General features: G+C 37.5%; 1 protein-coding gene across 16 annotated transcripts in view; it reads right to left on the bottom strand.

Annotated features, from left to right (window-relative positions):
- Positions 1-14,364, bottom strand: part of PHF3 (PHD finger protein 3) — a 45,149-nt gene that overhangs the window by 8,314 nt on the left and 22,471 nt on the right. For all 16 annotated transcript variants that reach the window (XM_081856670.1, XM_081856674.1, XM_081856664.1 and 13 more), the window contains 6 exons: positions 5,291-5,606; positions 4,374-4,560; positions 3,573-3,726; positions 3,310-3,466; positions 2,038-2,154; positions 332-463 (listed from right to left, as the gene is read on the bottom strand). In XM_081856670.1, the coding sequence (XP_081712796.1) occupies positions 332-463; positions 2,038-2,154; positions 3,310-3,466; positions 3,573-3,726; positions 4,374-4,560; positions 5,291-5,606 (1,063 nt within the window). The remainder of the gene's footprint in view (positions 1-331; positions 464-2,037; positions 2,155-3,309; positions 3,467-3,572; positions 3,727-4,373; positions 4,561-5,290; positions 5,607-14,364) is intronic.

Below are 14,364 nucleotides of genomic sequence, written 5' to 3'. Positions count from 1 at the left end.
AATTTTATTTTATATAGAATAAAAATACAACTTTATGATCAGAGTCACAACATACAGAGGTCCAGCCCACAGGTAATGCTAAGCCAAACCATAGCTTAATGCAAATGAGTAGGTGCCCAGATTGCAACTGCTACACTCCTCCCCCAGTCCTGCTGCTGCAGTGCTTCTTGGGGCTAAGACATGGTTTGGCTTGTGTTACACCCAAACCCAAGGTTATGGTTTGTCTCAGCCCAGACATTTTATCTATCTTAACAGAACCAATGCATTGTTCATTTTAAACAAATATGCAGCAACTTATTTCATTAAAAAAACAATATTTTTGCCGTGATACCTGAATTTCCATTGGTGCTTCTTGCTCTTTTACCGGTGCCTCGCTCTCAATTTCGATTTCTCCTTTATGAGTAATTTTTGTGATTGGTCGCCTTTCGACTTCCCTCTGCTCTTTTTCAATCATTTCAATTGTCTATCAAGAAACAACAAAGAACAGAACAGATATACAGTGTGAAAACCTATGAAAACCTCACCAGAAGCAGCCCCAAAATATGGGTGGAAAGGTTGCTGAATTGGAACTCCCATAATAATCCCTGAATACTGGACATGCTGGGTGAGGATAATGGGAGATGAAACCTAAGTTAGAGAAGACAGTTGTCCAAGAGATGAAAACTAGAGTCCTCCCCCTTCATTGGATGTTTAGAATGAAGAATAGGTAGAAGATCTAGAGAGAGCAACAGATGGTGGATACAATTATTCCATGTTTGCTTCACAGCCAGAGGCATGGGCCTGGCTGTAAAGCTGAACTATAGTCGAGCACTACATGCAGGAGACTTGAGCTCATGCACTTTCCCTTCCTCTCCCCTTCAACTGGAAGCTCCCATTTCCATTTCCAATTAATTTCACATTATGCCTGCATCCTAAATTGTACTTAATTACGAGTTATTGAAACAGGACAACTTCTTGCCACCGTTTGAAGTCGGTATGTGTTTGGGGCATAATGCAGTTAGCTAAAAACAGAAGCGAAAGCTTTCAGTCTCCCACCCTGCTCTCACAGCCATACCAGAAAAGGAGAGAGGTAAAGGAAGCTGACAAGCCTGAGGCTTGCTCTCTGCTAAACCACAGCAAACCGTCTAAATTCAGCCGTTATCTCCCAATTTCCTCAGCTTCCAAGAATGGAATGGCTACACTTCTGGAGGATGACTCTTGTATTCGGTAGAAAGCCGGTCACTGGATCAAGGATGAACTATTTCAAAACCATGCACTGATAAGCAAGTTCCAAACCAATAATAAGAGCCACACTGAACAGGCTTTAAGCAGCATCAATGGGAGGTTTGGAGCATGCTGCCACCAAAGATTTTGGTTTTATTTTTGTAGGTATTCACTTCTTTGGAAGAAAGCAAAGGCTACGATAGTGCCAGAGGTGCAATAGGGCCTACCCAACACATTCTTGTCAAATGCATCCCTTTATTTCCCCCTGGAAAATATTCACTTCTGTAAGACTAATTAAAGTGATGTACTTGGCAACACGGTTGGGGGTGAGGAAGCAATCTGCCCCAGGCTCAGACACAAGTTGGTCTAGAGAGAACCTATCAGGTGGGAAAAAATGTACAATAACTGTATGAACAGAGAACACATGTATCTATCACATCAATTCTCTGCAGGGATTCTGGAAATCTACAGGTCTGCTTGTAATTTAGGAACAGTAAAATATTTTCCCTTTGCCACTTTGTACCAATCCCACAGATCAACATTTTTTGATCAATTAAGCTCATGTTTTACAAAGAATTTTGTGCTTCTTCTTTTTGTTGTTCTATTTTCAAAAGTATTTTAGCTGTAAGTGATTTCAACAAGCCCTTATAAATTCACACTGCAGTTACAACACAATCAACCACCTAAAATTCACTGTGGTTGCTCATTGGAGAAAAAAGCCATTCAGATGCTGAATGGGAAACACAGAAGATAAGTGGAAAGTTTTGAAATTTGTATTGATTAGCACTAGGAAACAGGTGATCCATTAAATAAATAACTGTAGATTAAGCATACATGTCTGTTTTCTCTTTTCCTCCATGCAGCTAGTTCTTTGGAAGCCAGCTCTTCCGGACTCATTCTTATGAGATGGTCTGGAGTTACTTCACCTTTCAATACTCTTTTGAACAGTATCTAGGAAAACAATCAGTAATTAGTTATAGCTAACAATTAAAAAAATTCAATTGCTTCTAATTCAATTTCAACCAGAAAAGAAAATTGGGTTTTTTCAGTCTCACCTGTATATCATTTTTAAAAACTGCCCTCTCTACACAGAGATACAAATAGTTGTACATTAATGTCCTTAATGGATCCACCATTTCACAAAGTGAAGTCAGATTCTTTAAAAATCCTTAGCATGTTTTAATGGGGTTTTTTTAAAAAAAAAAACAAAACAACTAATGATCTCTTTGCTAGCCTGAAGGACACATCTCAAAAAAAGAAACTCAGGTGAGTTTTCAGTGGCTGATTTTTCAAACAATAGTTATTGAAAAATGAAATTCTCATCAAGGAAAAAGATTTGAAGAGGTGCTGGTAGTTTAAATTAGGTGAACAAAGAAATAGACACATGGGTCCTTTGTAGAATTTTGTATAGTTAAACATAACAAGAAGCATTAGAATGCAGGAATGGAAACTTCCCAGAACACACAGAAAGTTGGGAGATTTATCAGACAACTTATTTCATTGGCAGACTTGATCAGCAGGCATATCTAAGTACCTTTCAGCAATACTTTAGTTTTACAGAAGTCAACAGAGAACAACAATAGCAAGGAATCATAAAGAAGTGAGCTTATAGATTGGGTTGACCCACGTTTTTTCAGGTGGAATCCAATGCTGCTGTTCCACTCACATAACAGCTTTTGACCCACAAAATTCCTCCACTAACACAAGAAAAGAAGAAATGTTTTTAGAAGTTTCCCAATCCCATTGCAGCCCCTTCTCCACCCACAACCACCAGGTTTTAACAGAGAGTGATACCACAGAGGATTGCAAGGGGAGGGAGGAAATAAGCTCCACTCCTCTATTACATTAGCGGAGATGCCTGCTGAAACAAGAGTTATTCCATGGGTCAACAGTGGGACTAGACTCTACCAATCGTCAGTCACAAATATTATTCAATTTGGATATGCTACCAAAATAACTGAAAGACAACACTGCCAGCACTTTTGGGGGTGGGGAGAGAAGGGAACCATAAGCAGGTTATATTTTTTCACACCAACCCCGTTAAGAAAGTCAAGCACTAATGGAAATATTTCAGAATGTGTATCAAACATAGATAACATCACCTACATTGTTTTTGGGATCTTTCAGATTGAATATCAAGCTTCTGTACTTATTCTTATACTTGGAATCAGTATCTCGGAAAAAAGAAAATAGTTCTTTTTCAATTTTAGTTGCAACTTTTGCTGCTCTTTCTTCAGGAATCTTCAGTGTTGAGTCTGCAAGCCTGAAAAATACACACATCATATGTTTTTGGTTTGGTTTGGTTTGGTTTCCACCATGAAACAATAACACTTGAGACATTAACAATTTGTTTAGCTTGTCGGCTGCACCTTTTCTCCAGGATTTCTTTAAGAGACTGCCGAACACTTTGCCTTATTTGATCAGCGGAAGGTTTGGATGCAGAGGCAGGAGCTGGGTGTACATTACTGGTTGCTCCTCCTTTCTCCGTTTTCTTTTTCTTTACTTCCTGTTTATCCTGAACACCTGCATTAAAATATAAATGTCACATCATGGGATAGCTTTAATAACTTGAATTTGAAATTTCACAAGGTTGAAGGGAAGGCGTTGTTACATTTGAAAGAACATACAATTACGTAATTTTGGATCTACACAACTGATTATCCTGTTGGGATTAGTACAAAACAATATTAGGCACTGTCTTACTAAAAAAAACAACCACCTGTAAACCAAGTCCATCTCTATTAGAAATTACTGGACAGACAGCAAATTACTCAACTGATCCTAAATACTTTCCATTAAAAGTCAGCCTTCTTTAATGAAATTTATGTTAAAGAATCCAAATTGTAGACCATAGCTTTGTATGCTTTATTAAAGACCTGGTTTGTAGGATCCTAAAGCCTGCATGAGGAAGCAACTTGCCTTCTCTTGTCACTATAGGCACCCAAGTCCAGTGAGCCCTTAGTGGCCGTCCCCCTTCACAATATTTATTTCCAGCAATGAAAGCAATATTTTAGGAGTCCAAGTCTTCCATTATTAGGTTAAGCTGCAACCCACACAGCGGTATTTAAAATGAGCACTTATATATTTCATTCCATGTACAGTATTAACATTATATTTTAAATGTGATTTTGTTTTTGTTTAAAAAAAAGCAACTCAAAATTTTTAGTTACCGGTTTTTGTTGTGCTTTCACTTGAACAAGAGACATTAAGATTGTCTTTATTCATTCTTTCGTGTTTGTCTTCCGATGATCGCTGAGGACATGCAACCATTTGTCCTGTTTTCCTAACAGGAATTTGCTGCCTTTTTTTCATTTCAGAATCTCTGCATTCTGATACTGGTTTTCCATCACCAGATTCCTGCAACAAGTGTTAAGAAATCTTAGAACGAATTTGGACTGCAGTCCTTTCTAACAGAATGATCAGTTTTATGTGTGTGTTAATTAGATGTAGATTAAAAAAACAGAGGAAATTTTGCACACTGAAGTTTCGTTTAAATGAACATAAATTTCTAGCATCTCTGCCTATGAAGCCCAGCAAAAGGTCCCAAAACAGAATATTAACACCTAATGCACTGAAACATGAGGCCACAAGTTTATTTATTCATAAAATATTTATATACCACTATTCATGAAAGGCTCACCAGAGCAGAGAACCTTCTGTGAGGTTCACATTCACACCATACATTCCTCAAAGAATTCGGAGAGCTGTCATTCGTTATTTTTCTCTACGTTGGGAGTGCAGATAGGCAGAATATTTATTTTTATGTTTGGGGTAATTCAAGTTGTTAAAGTACATAATCACCAGACATTCTGCACATTCACCAGGGTTCAGAGTGCATGTGTTCATAATCCATTCATGAGGATGGAATGATGCACATTTCCCAGTCAATATACATAATATCCAATGAGCCTTGTTCAAAAATTGTATAGAATTCAGTCAATATATGCAAATTCCTTAAACCGTGTTAAGAGATTATGTATCCCCTTGTCTTATAAATGGCATAAAAAATTACAGGAGCCTACCAAAGTTACTGTTGTTATTATTATCATCATCATCATTATATAGCAACTACAATAGCATTTCTTACCCTTTTAAAAATTTTGACCTTGTGCTTCACAGTCTCTTCTCCCTGCTTGGTTTTACTTTGTGGACACATGGAGATTTGTTTTGCTATTCCAGGCTTTTCACACTCCATCATTCTACCTTCTTGTGTTGTTTCCGGTTTCACTTGTGCATCCGGTATATTTTGATTGACTGGGTCGGGTTTTTTGTCTTCTGCAGCACAACATTTTACACATACGTATTCTTTGTCTTCTTCTCCCATTTGCTGTGCTTGAGAAAGACTCAGGCCAACACAGTCACCATGAAACCAATCATCACACCTGCCACAGCCTACCATAAACCTGAAACAAGAAAAAACACATGACTTAATGTGCTTAAGATTTTACATTTCCTTGACTGTAAAAACATCACATCTTAAAGGGAGTATACTGCAGCACTGGCTCCACTCAGCTTGTTGGAGATTGTATCCACTGCTCCAGCCTTACAACATGGTAGGAGTTGCCAAGGTGACACCAAAATTGGATCTTGTCACACTAATTTAGAAATGTAGCAGTTTGGATATCAAATAATTTTTCGGCTATCAAATAGACCCAGAAAAGAAACTGTTAAAGTTGCTTATACACCTTTAAAAGTATATGTGCCCCTCCAAATATGCTACGCCTCTCATAGTACAAAATGATGCAGCACAACAGAAAAATATAATCAAATTGTCATACATCACCAAAATATTAGCAAAAGAGGACCTAAGCTGGCCAACTGGGCATCACATCACATTTTATATCCTTGCATTATTCAAAATGCAGCTTTATCTAGACCATTAAACAAGCATGGCTGCAACTGCCACAAACTAACAAAGTTAGTGAAGCAGAAGTTCACAATTCAGGTGCAAGAAACAATTTCATTCCTAAACAGAATAAAAGTTGGTCTTTTCATAGATCTATTCTACTTTGCAATTAATCTCCTAATATATATTTGCCCTAACGGGCACCTTACATTTTTCATAATATTGAAACTTAAGATAACCCAAACCAATAAATAATCTTAACTTCCCCTTGCACTCATCAATAGTCTTTACTTTCTCTATTTTCTAGGAAGGGAGAAGGGTGTACCATTTTATGGACATCCAAGCTCTTGTATTTTGAATTTCCCCTTAAAATTATATAGAAAACAAGGTGGAGTTGAAACAGTTGAGGGAAACTTAAGGGCAGCCTTCTGGTGGATATGCATTTCTATCTTTCAAGCATTTGGCAAAAACAGGAATCCAGAAAATTATGGTCAGTCTTCAACGGCTCATGCAACAGGACTTTTCACATTGCTTCTCTGCACCACCTAAATCTGCCCTGGAGGGTTGGAGAAACCACCAGAACAGGTGGGGGGGGCACAGCTATAAGGAGTGAGCCAAAACTCACTGCACAAGCAGCCTTCGTTCCCCCTGCACCCAAACACCTTAATTAACATGACGTTAAATTCCTTCCTCATGTTTATAACAAGAAGCCTGAAGTACTCACTAGAGAGCAAAAATCAATGTTAAAAGTGCTCCATCTTAGCTTGGGTAACTTTCCCCCCACAAATTTACTTGTTATATAATTTAAATTATTCACAAAGATTTGTAAGTTCTAGTGTTAAGATCTTATCAGGAAGATGCAAACATGGACGACCTTTTTGTCAAGACAATTCCTGACAAGCCTGCCATTACATGCTATGAGTCCGGCCAAGTGTGTTGCTCCAAGTAACTGAAAGCAGCCATTCTAATGAAGTGGCCCAATAACCTTAGTATTTGTCTTGTTCTACACTGCTAACTCACATTCCTCTAATAACAATAACAGTAACAATAGACCTGCCTGATACTCGATAAATCCTGTCTTTTGGGGGGGGGGGTCTGCTGAGGTACACAATACATGGCCAGAATACTATATAGAGCATGAAATCCTAAAGTATGACTGGCCTGTTCTAAACTATGTCAAGTAAGAAACGAGTAAGAACAGTGTACTTCACTTCCTATTGCACCACTAAAGATAGCTCAAGCTCAGAGGGGTGAAATAACTCCAAGTACAGATTCACATTCATAGTTACTTGGACTAGTGTTTTACTGTATGGGTTTGCAGCCAATACTTACATGTGTGACTATTTGGCTTCTAACAATCAGAGGGGGGTGGGGGTGTAGTGTTCCATTAATAATTTCTTTATGCTTCATTCAGGCGGAAGAAACAAATCTCAGCTGTCAGCTCATACATACTAAACATATTACCTGATAATAAGCACTAGTGGTTTCAACCAAATTTTCTGTCAGGTAACTGTGTCCGTAATTTGAGCCTATCACAATTTCCAAGATGGCCATAAAAACTAGCATATTTGAAGACCAGGAACTGATTTTGCTTTGTTTTCTATGGCAGGGAAATCATGACATTTTCCATCACAACCAAAACATTCTAGAATGTCATGTTCCAGCTTAAGGATCCCAAAACGTATTGCAAATACCATTATGACAATATGAAGTATGTCTGATAAATCCATATACAAGTTATATTACATAGATTCAATCTGCTGAAAGCTGAACTAGCTATGTGGAGGACTATGTGTTCAGATTTAGTGTGAAAATAATTGTATTTCTTTGATTTAAAAATCTGATAGAAATAAGAAATTGAATGTCTAAATGTAGCAATAAGGGAATGAAATAAAAATAAGAAAAAGTGCTCCTCCTCATAGAAACGTGGATATTTAAAAGATAAGGAACTGGCAGACAAATAGACCTGGCCAGAGTAGCCAATATGGTGCCCTTGGGATGTTTGTGATTACAACTTCCACAACCCTAATCAGCAAGGCCAACTGTCAGGGATGATGAGTTATAGTCCTCCTGCCCTCCCTCTCTGCCAGGCATCACACTGCCTATCCCCAGACTAGAGAAAGCTCTTTCAGGCTTTATGATCTTGCATCTCTGGTGTGCATAAAGAGGAATACATTTGCAATGTAGGGAGACCATACAGAAATAGAAAAGTGTTCCATTCACCCCATGCCTGAAAAGGTTATGGGGAACACCTGCCCATTTTGGGTTACGGACATTATGTTTGGAATCAGAATTAATTTCATACTTTTGAAATACTAGCAGCGACTATTCCAATTAAGAAAGAAAAGGTCAATATGGGAAAGTGTTCAGAACAGCAATATGGGGCATTGTACTTTCAATAGCAGTCACTCACTCAGATGCTGAGCACACTCAAGAGAGAAGAAAGGTGTTCTAAAACAACTATTGAGCACGTAAACATAACTGTTGATCAATCACAGCAGTGCTCCCAGTGTCCTGAACAAAAGACAGCGGCTGCCACAATCTTTCACGAAGCAGCTGCAATTATGTTTAGGTAAATTAAAATGAATCTATATTTTCTGATTGTTTTAAAAGGGCAAGCCTGCTTCTGAATTTGTTGTTTCAGCAAGAGCATTACGGTAGAAAAGCAAAGAAACAAGATAACACCAAGGTGGACTCCTTATTGCTCAGTTTTTCATTGACTGGGATGGGGAGCAACAAACAAGGAGCAGGCTATCAAGATGGCTCCCAAATTATCAGATCTGTACATCACTTTTGTCAAGTGACTAAACTCAGTTAAACACCAACTGAAATAAATCTTTATGAACAAAGGCTTAAACTATGTAGACACATCCTGATTTCTATGTAATTTCTATGCTATGTAATTTCTGTTCCAATTTAACTCTCATTTTTCAGTTAATGTCATACAACCTGTAAGCATTTTTTGTGTGTGTGTGTTGAATTCTGAACCAGTACATTTTTGTATCTAAAAAAACTCCAGTCTGGAATAATGACAATTTGTGTCATTCCAAATTTATACAACTGTTACTAGCTCTTAATGAGCTCTTTTAGAACTTTATTTATAAGTTAAATTTATATTGTGATCCTACCTATAAACAGAAATTTGATTCGACAAATACACCAATTTATGGCTTGGTCTGCTATAGGAAAATTCAAGCCTATAGCACAAACATGGGAATAGTTAACAGATGATAATAATGATAATGATAATTTATTATTTATACCCCCGCCCATCTGGCTGGGTTTCCCCAGCCACTCTGGGCGGCTTAAGCTAGCTGGTTAGCTATATTCTGTATCAGCTTACAAAGCTCTAATTTAATTCTACAAATACAAAATAAGAGTATTTAATTTACTCTCCAAACACAATGGGCATTTCCTTGTCTTTTCTTTTCATCACTTTGATAAAGAGAATATGAACGTGGCAGGGATAGACATGCCAGCCAAAAATGAAAGTTTACAAAAAAGAAAGCAGGCATTTTCCAAGTAAACATCAGACCCCAATTTGCTGTTCTGAATTCATTTAAAAGTTTTGTCCATTAGAGACTGAATTTTAGTACTGTCACTAGGAAAACTGTGTAGATGTAGGATAGCTAACAAGCATGTAGCAAAGTTAATAAGAGAGGAGTGGGGAACCTGCAGTCCTGCAGAGATTGCTGGACTTCAACTAGCCATGCAGATTAGGGTGGATGAGAGTCCAACAACATCTGCAGGGCCACAAGACTCCACCCCCCTCAATACCTCTGTAATAAGGAATCTCACTTGTCAAGGAGCAAGGGAGATGCCCCCAAATGTCTAAAAGGAGCGTATCATTTATGAAGAGCTGAAGACGGCTTTAAGGGCCAAACAATTTCTTTTTCTGTGGCTTTTGAAGGGGTGTGTAACTGTAGCTAATACTAAAAATTCTGGCTGCAGACAGCTTCACAGTTTGATGTCCAAGCGCTACTCATGTTGTAAGGCTGAATTAGCAGATGTGTAGCTGCAACAGAAAGAAAGAAAAAATCATTTAAAAATATTAATAATGGGGTGGTATTCAAAGTGTTTCAATAAGCTTTACATTAAAACCAACATGCTGCAAACATTTAAGAAAACAAAATGAAGCACTGGTTGTACACAGTTCACTTAAGCACCAATTTTTAAAACAGCTGTTCTGATTGCAACAATGTACTGCCTTCTGCAAACAGAGTAAAGCAATAAATGTATCTGAACCATGGTTTTGTTACTGTAAATACAGCGTCTCTTGAAATATACTAACGCAACGTTCAGACTATCTTTTTCAAATAAGCAGTCACCCAAGTGGAATGTGGACAGTCAAAATAATTTTGTTGGGTTCGAAGACAAGTTTTTTAAAAATGATACACCAACTCAAAATTAACTTTATTTAAAATACATAGCACAGATTGCTCTTGTAAACAAATCGAGCAGCATATTCATGGACTAGAAATTTATGTTAGTAAATGCAAAAAGTCATTCTTTACTCCCCTTTCCATTCTTCGAGGTGAAGCAAGTTCATGTAGGGTGAAACAAATACTGTCAACTGTATTTTTAGTAACTACTTTGTTGAAAAACATTTTCAGATTTCTTGGTATGGCTATACAAAATACATGATTTCAATTTAGCATATATAGCCATTTAGCATATTTTAAATTATACCCTTATCTAGCATTTAGGGGAGGGGACCACCCTTTGTTTTTACAGACACAAAGAAGGGAAGCTAATTCTTAAAACTTTACAGGAATAAAGTACAACAAATGTACCAGTATTTAAGAAGTATATATAGCTAACTACATAAAGATAAATTGTTAATCCACTGTAAACACAGATGAACTGAAGTAGGTATTGTAGATTGGCAAACATGGAAGGCCCTGATTCTACAACAAATTCCACACTAAGGGCATAACTGTAAAAAATTTCTCATGTCAAGGACAATTTGATCTTCAAATTCTAAAGAAGAACTTAAGCAGGGGCAAGGGGAGGAAAAAGAGAATTACTCTCCAAAAAAGTAAAATGTTTAAGTGTTGGACAGAGATGGGGAGCCTGTGGGAGGGCAGTGATTTTTGGTAATACCCCCTCCACCTGCAACCCCAACCCCCTGCCCTTCAAAAATATGGTAGCCCCAAAATCCTATGAAGCAGATTTAAGGAGGAGCAAGATGGACAAGGAATCACTGAAAATTTCCTCCCACCCCAATTCCTCTGATGAATGCCTTCTGTCAGTAGAGAGGTCAGCTCTGGATTCCACCCTTGGGCTGCAAACATGATACATACATGCATTGGAGGACACATTCATATGATTATTTTGTTAGTATGGATCCAATCCACCGTTTAATGTGCACATCTGTACTGCAGCAATATATTCCTATGCAGTTTTTAATGACGTAGTATGACCTCTGTTCACAACATTCTTCTGAAAAGATACTTCAAACATTTCTCAGTAAGATACTCATAATTCTCAGTAGGATATTCGTAATTCTAAGAGAAACAAGCCCCTTTCACACATGATCCAAGTGAACAGGCTACACACAATTAGAGTGGTTGGCCATGGACATTTTGCCCGCTTGCCTCGCTCCACTTCCACCTCTGAGCATCGAGCAAAGGTCTGAAGGGGAAAGCCAGCTATATTTCTCGAGGTTTTTCTACATGATCAAAAGGCCCAAAGTACAAGCTGGCAATTGAATGGAAGGAGACTCTACAAGTGCAACTGCCTACCCACTTCAAGCATTTGTTCAAATGCAGAGATAAGAAGTGGAGCTGGGTGAGTGGACCAGCAGTGTGGCCTCCCTGTGGTTTCATCATGTGGATCCACTTTACAGAATGGGAAGGGCGCTACAGTTTTAAACTACTGCCGAGAGCCCCGGTACAAAAAGTAATGTTTCAAGTTAGAATTGAGCCTGAAAGGAAACCTGGATTAAAAAGAAAGTAGTAGTATTATTGCAAGTGCGGACCACTAGATGCACTTTTCCAAAAACGTAAAAAAATATTATTCTACCATGTGAAGCAAGTTATTAATGAACTAACTTAATTATCAGGTGGCAAACAGTACGCCATAAGTGAAAGCGACTCTATTCCAAATGTAAAAAAAGAACCAAACTATAGAAAGTACAGTGGTAAGCATACTTCAAAAAGTATGTTTTTATATACGTTTCCCTTTACGCTTATATTTTCAGCAAGCAGAAGATCCCCAGACTACACATTTAAATTCATTTTAAATACAACGTATTACATTGTTTAACCAAACTCAGCATTAGTTTTAACGACCAAAATGAACACATATTTCTGTGTAAATGTTATTTTAATGATTCCCTGCTGCACACATGCAACACTACCCAATATCAATAAGAATAAGGCAAACTCCTGAATGCAAAATTTATGCATGCCCATTAGGGCTGCTGGGATACAGCTTTATTCACCATGCTGAAAATGCCAGCTTAATTTTCCTATACTCCATAATTTCTACTTATCAGAACCTGTATTATTTGGAGGAAGAGGTCATCAAATTATGCTTATAATGGCAGGGACTAATTTTACATTGTTCTAAAGTCAGGCATCATTTATTCTGTCAGCAACAACTATAACGCATAATAAAAAGCTACTAAAATTTAGGCAATGAAGACCCAATGACTTTTTTCCCACTTGAATTCTATTGAGTGCATAGTTAGATGATCTTCCAAAACAGTATGGGAGGTAGTAAAGGGAGGACTTGCCCCTTTCTCTAAGAGAAAGACCCTACTGCATCCCAGATCCTAGCATGAATGGAAATAGCCCTTCAATTTACTCAGGGACAAGTCTGGGTCCAATCCATTATGTTGCCACCAGTACCAACAACCTGAACAAGACCATCATTTTATTATGCAGTAGGCAACCGATATCTTGAAAACCACATGTTATATCCAAATAAATAATTGCATAATGTCTTCCACAAGTGCAACAGAACTTTCCCTTCCTCTCCTTCCTCCACATTCCAGAGGGCAGATTTGTGGGCACACGAGGAAAGAAAAGTTGTTCCACACATGCAATTATTTTAGTTGAATACAACTCCACAATTTTAAACAATACCCACAAAGAAAGGTGGTAAACGTTTTCATCAGAAGAATGAGATACCACTGTTACCAACAGTTAGGTATCTATTAAATTACGGAATCCTTTTTTTAAAAAAATAAAAAATCAAATTTCTATGCACAGAATTGCTCAGTTCAGACATCATGTTAAACCACAGTTTAGCATAACAAGAACAAGCTACAGTGAGGTTTAGGTTCACACTCTCTCACCACTCCATAAAAGCCATATGGCCATAAAAGAGTTCAGAAACTCTTGCTTCCCTTGTTGCTTTTCTATCACTTGCCATGTTGTCCAAACCAACAAACTGATTAAGGTCTATTATGCTTGTTAGTCAACTTCAAAAATGGGATATGAAGATATTTCTTTAAATGAACTAGTTAACTTCATCACAGTTTAGGGTTAGGACAACACACTAAACTGTGATTAACAGGAACCAGAAGTGAATAAGTTTCCAATCTCCTCAGAGCTACACCAGATTTTTATCACATTATACTATGATTTGCATGATGTCCAAACAAAGCCAATCAATGTTTCCAGATGCCAGCACTGATGTGATAAATCCATTTCTTAAAATCCATTCTTTTCACAAAATGTGTAACACAATAAAAGGCTAAACTACCAGGCAAAATGGGCAGTTTCAAAGTGTTAATTATTATTTTAGATGATTACCAGTAAGAAGGGGAATACAGAGTTCTTTGGACCTATGAAAATAATCTTTAAAGGTTTTTGTTTTCCAACTTATTTTTTTTAATAGGCTCATGCTGTTTTTATCATGTGACACAATTAGTGATGAGAAATACAACTCCCCAATTCTTTAACTTTTAAATAATGTCAGGGAAGCATAAGCCATTAAGTCATCCTGTTTAAATTTTTACAACTTCAATACAGTGGTACCTTGGTTTAAGAACAGTCCGGTTTAAGAACGATTTGGTTTACAAACTCAGCAAAACCATAAATAGTGTCTTGGTTTGAGAACTTTACCTCGGTCTAAGAACAGAATCCGAATGTAGAAAAGCATTATATAATGTTTGGAGCAGATACAAAGATCTACTGGAAACTAAAACTCCCAGGTGGTTGTCACCAATGGAAGCCAAGGGGGTGAAAAAACTTAATATGGATTCTAAATGGCCAAAATATTGTGAAATCTTAGAATATGAAGGTGAAAGGGTAAAGCTTCAGAGTTACGAAAAACTAAAGTCCAAAGTTCGACATTGGCTGCAT

This window comes from Podarcis erhardii (genome assembly GCF_964252035.2).
Source record: "Podarcis erhardii genome assembly, chromosome: 3".
Lineage (NCBI taxonomy): Eukaryota > Metazoa > Chordata > Lepidosauria > Squamata > Lacertidae > Podarcis > Podarcis erhardii.
The sequence above is the reverse complement of the archived record's forward strand: the minus strand, read 5'-3'. Positions and strand labels throughout refer to the sequence as shown.